The sequence below is a fragment of the Seriola dumerili genome, unplaced genomic scaffold (genome assembly GCF_002260705.1).
Source record: "Seriola dumerili isolate Sdu_G_001 unplaced genomic scaffold, Sdu_1.0 BDQW01000035.1, whole genome shotgun sequence".
In the NCBI taxonomy this organism is placed as follows: Eukaryota; Metazoa; Chordata; class Actinopteri; order Carangiformes; family Carangidae; genus Seriola; species Seriola dumerili.
The window spans coordinates 2,837,853-2,842,480 of record NW_019174290.1 but is presented as its reverse complement, the minus strand read 5'-3'; the positions used below and the strand labels follow the sequence as shown (position 1 = coordinate 2,842,480).

General features: G+C 41.6%; 1 protein-coding gene and 1 long non-coding RNA gene across 2 annotated transcripts; both read right to left on the bottom strand.

Moving 5' to 3' along the window:
- Positions 1-401: 401 nt before the first annotated feature.
- On the bottom strand, positions 402-2,109 carry LOC111216551 (E3 ubiquitin-protein ligase RBBP6-like; the record flags this gene model as incomplete). Its single annotated transcript, XM_022738078.1, has 1 exon — positions 402-2,109. A coding segment is annotated over one exon (474 nt), but the record flags the coding sequence as incomplete, so codon positions are not given.
- A 52-nt stretch (positions 2,110-2,161) lies between these two features.
- LOC111216579 lies at positions 2,162-4,336 on the bottom strand. Its single transcript, XR_002664924.1, has 3 exons — positions 4,301-4,336; positions 4,089-4,173; positions 2,162-2,629 (listed from the first exon to the last, which is right to left on the bottom strand). It is a non-coding gene; the product is annotated as an uncharacterized LOC111216579 (long non-coding RNA).
- Positions 4,337-4,628: the final 292 nt, after the last annotated feature.

The window sequence follows — 4,628 nt, the reverse complement described above, 5'->3', positions numbered from 1 at the left end:
TGAGTGTGACAGTAAAATGTTTACCAGTTACAGTTCAGATTAGTGTCAGACCGCTGGCAATTAGAAGTTCAGCATTTACAGTCTTCTATATTTGCATTGATTCAACTGTGTGTGTGTGTGCACTTATTACCCACAGCTGAAAGTGACTGAGTTCAGAACACAGGAAGTATTCAGGATTAGGGTTACACTGCGTTTACATTTCAACAGGTATTATCTTTCATTATCAATGTGTCTTTTATTACTGGTAACTTCTGGTGTCCAGTTCCATATGGGAAGTTCTAAGTACAAATAAATGTACCACTTTAAGGCCCAATGTTTCCACAACACATTGCATACTGAGCTTCATTTGTGCGATCAGTTCAAACATTGATAAAACACAACTGAGACATTTTCATGAGGTCAAAACGTTTTAATTAAAAAAAATGGAACAACTTATTTGTAAGAACACTAGTCCCCCAATTTGTCTCATTTCTGTCACATTTCACTTTCACACCATCACACACATTCACTCGCTCACATGATACAGTTACTGCACCTTTGGAACAAAAACATGCTGACTGATCTGCCATCATTAAGAAACACATCCTAGTTTTATACAATCCAGTGTAGCATGAATGCGTTATGGTCTGCATCAACTTTAAAGGAACATACTGGTAATTTTGCAAGTTTTAGTCCATTAATTACAATTAACTTACTGCTAACCATTTCCAAAGGGTTTCATAATCTTCTGGGTAGCTATTGGATTTAATTTCTGTGAAGTTTGGGAGGAAAATTGCTTAGATTGGTAATTTGTTCGAGAATGAAATGAAAATGAATGAATGAATGAAAGGAATTTCATTGCTTTAATTTAAATTTACATTAACTTAGACAAAAAGAAGAGCTGGCATAAACCAATGGCTGCCTAAAAATGAGATTATCAACACTGAAAATGGTTGGCTGTAACGGAAAGTATACAATTTGAAGTTAATGTGCTAAAACATGCAAATCTGCAAAACTGCTAGTGCAGTCCTTCAAAAAGAGCTTACAACAGCATAGCAATGAAGGTTATCCAGTATTTAAGCCTTGAACAGCACAGAGGGATGTGAGCAAAACAAACTGAGGAAAAATTATGTGAAGCAACAGTTCAACTCTATTTACAAATGAATCAGAGGCAGAGAAACAGCAATTCCTCCTCTACAAAGAAGCAATCACATCCCTGAGTACAGTTTGTTACTCCTATCATTTAGATTCACTGCTGTGTGATCAGTTATCATCAAGTCCTTTCTGGCTCGCTATTGGTCGATCACAATAGTGCAGCACAGAATCACTCCTGGGGTTTTTTTTTCTTTTCTATTTGACCCAAACTCTCCACAGAGGTTCAACATTTAACTTTAAAGAAACCTCAGCAGCGCTCAAAACGCTGCAGCCCAGACACAACAAAGTACCGTTTAGGTTTGTAGAGCTGCAGGGATATGAAGTGTTCCATTAACAGCCCTCCATCAGTGTCATGGACAGTCAGAGACTCATTTCATTGTTCTCCTCAAGTGGCACATGGAGCAGCATGCCAGTGTTAGCCGATATTTCTAGATACATCATTGCCTCCTTACTAACAAAGAAGGCTACAGATTTTGGCCAGCAGCCTTATCTTAGCCTCTGTTAGCATGGAGCCTCCTCTTCTGCTTTGTCCGTCTTCTGCTCCTCTTCCTCTGCATCTTTGTCTTTGTTCTTTTTGTGTTTCTTTTTCTTGTGTTTGTGCTTATGCTCCTTGTGTTCTCCTTCTTTTTCCTGACCAGTATGCTTCTTGTGCTTTTTGTGTTTTTTATGTTTCTTGTGTTTCTTCTTCTTCTTGTCTCCCATGGTGGTTGCCGTGTCGCTCTGGTTGCTCGGGGTGGGGCTGTGGGACTGTTGGCTGGGGGACAGACTAGGGCTGCCGCTTCTTCCTCTCTCCGTCTCCGAGCCCTCACCTTCGCTGTAGTCGGGGACGAAGGCGGCCTCGTCCGTCTCACGACCCAGGTCAGAGCACAAACGTTGTCTCCTTGGCTCTGGGCCACGACTCTCCTCTCGTCCTCCTCCACCTCTGCCTTCTGCTGATCTCTCCTCCTTCCCTGTGACCCCTCGCCCCTCCTCTCTTCCACCTCCTCCTCCTCCTCCTCTCCCCTCCTCTCTGGCTGGAGCTCTCCCTTCTTCTCTTACCCCTCTTCCCTCCTCCCTCGCAATTTTCGTTTTGTTTGGTTTGTCAGAATTTGTCTGTGCCACCCTGCCACCCTTACCCTCTTCCCTTGGTGCTCTTCCTTTCCTGTCGTCCCTCACTACTCCTCTCCTCTCCTCCCTTATGGCATCCCGGCCTTCACTCCTGACAGGTTTAAGTGCGTCAGTCTGCCCGTCTCTGCCTCGGCTCCTCTGAGGCGGTGGTGAGGGCTCCTTGGGTGCACTAACTCCATTTTCCTGCCCCTCTTCGTCATCCTCTCTCTCCCACTTGGAGCGAGGGGGGGGCTGAATGAGTGGCTCCTCCCTGACCAGGCTGGGTGATGGGCTGACACTTGGGCTGCGGTCACGGCTGTTCACAGGGCTACACGGAGGCAGCTCTGGCGGTTTAGAGGACACACTCTTTTGGTCTTTTTCTGAGTCCCGCTTTGTCTCCTGAGTTGACCTACGGTTGAGGAAAAACGTTTAAGGTGACTGAACATGACTGGTTATGTACAATCAATCTTCTTCACACAACAAACAATAAGGCTCGGTATAGTTTGAAATATTTCAGTGCTCGTGCTGATATGATACCTCAGTTTTGGTACTAATACCATAATGATACTTTTTTTTGATACCTTGCTTTGAGAAATATTAACATATTGCTAAAAAAAAAAAAAAAAATGTTTTCCTTGGGCTGCAATTAACAATTATTTCACTTATCAATTAATCTGACGTTTTTTTTTCTGATTTTATCTAAAAAATGTCAGAAAATCTGAGAAAAGGTTAAAAATAACCAAAACCCCAGGTGATATCTTTGAATTGCTTGTTTTTTTTTCAATCAATAGTCTAAAACCAAAAGATAAGGAAAGATCAACTCTCACAGTCACATCATACAAAGAAAAGCAGCAGATCCACACAACTAAAGAAGGTGGAACTAGGCAAACTTTGGCACTGATCAATTAATCATTTAAAATTATTTAACTGATAATCGAAATAGGTGCCAATTAATTTAATTAATTGTTCAGCTCTCTTTCTCTCATGTAACATAGGAAGTCCAGGGGCCAAGGCAAAACTCATTCAGAACTAGTGCCACAACAGAAATCGAATGTGAAGCCAAGGTGAAAAGCCAGCTGTCGTAGAAGGGGTGAGATGTGATATTTAAAAATGGGGATAACGGTGCACATTTTCAAATAGAGACATTTATAGTGATATACTCAGTTGTTGACATGAAGAGTGCCAAAAATAGTTGTGTAACAAATGAAAAGACAGCTGAGAGATATTCATACCCTGGCTCATTTCTCACCTTCACACAGCTGGCAAAGCGCGGCATGAACTGGTTGCGAATGTTGGATCGTTGGTTTCGGAAAGTTACAGAAGTGATTGTACATGAGTCTCACCAATACGATGTCGGAAAGATGTGTGAGGATGCAGTTTTTGCAAATATTTAACCAGCTATTCTACCAGTATACTATCCCCTTAAGCTTTCCTCAGATTATAAAGAAACACTTCAAGAATTTGGAAAATGCACTTATGCAGTACATGAAAATATGGTTAGCATTTACAAAAAACTAAATGCTGAACTATTCCTTCTAAAACAGTCTAAACAGTAGCAGCTGCAGAGTTTAAAAAGTGTTGCACTATTAAAGCTAAACAGCTACAGAAAATAAACTCAGACCCAAAGCTACTGTTGGTCCAAGCAACACTACTTTATATGAACTTTGATTATATTATGATCCTGAAGGAAATTTGGTTTGCAGCAGGGGTTTAACAGAGAGATCACAAGAATGCACCAATAACAATGAACAACAAAGCAGATCCAAAAACATCAAGGAAATGCACAATATATAATATCAAAAATATATTTCACATGTTAAAATGAAAAATCAAATGGTCTATTAGTTACACAGACACAACAGACTCACCTGGAGCTCACAGTGTGGCTTGTCAGAGCCTTTCGGCTGATCCTGGGTTTGCTCTTCACTACAGACCCCTCACCATCTTTGACTGCTGGAACAAAAGGAGGGAGTAGTAATGGAAACACAGGTTTAATCAATGCATAATTAGATGGCACAAGACAAAATCAAAGTTAGCATCTCTTCACACATGCGTGCACTCATACAGTGATTCCAATTACCTTCTCTCTGAGCAGCAGCTGGTTTCTCTCCTGAGGGGACACTCCTCTCTGTTCTGTCCTTGGACACACTCCTGGGAAATAAGAGAATATAATTACACATATTACAACTGTGTTTACAGACAAAACCATGCTTTCTTTCAACCATGGAAATGGATGGTTGTTTGATAAGCAGGAGAGAAACTCATGTCACCAACCTGTCAGATTTAGCAGCTCTATCTGACCCTTCACCTCTCTCCTTAGAGGACACGCTTGGTTTCTCCTGATGGTCTGGCGGTCTCCTGGTGATGGCTGATTTCTCGGCGATGGTCATTTTATCCAGACAGACTGA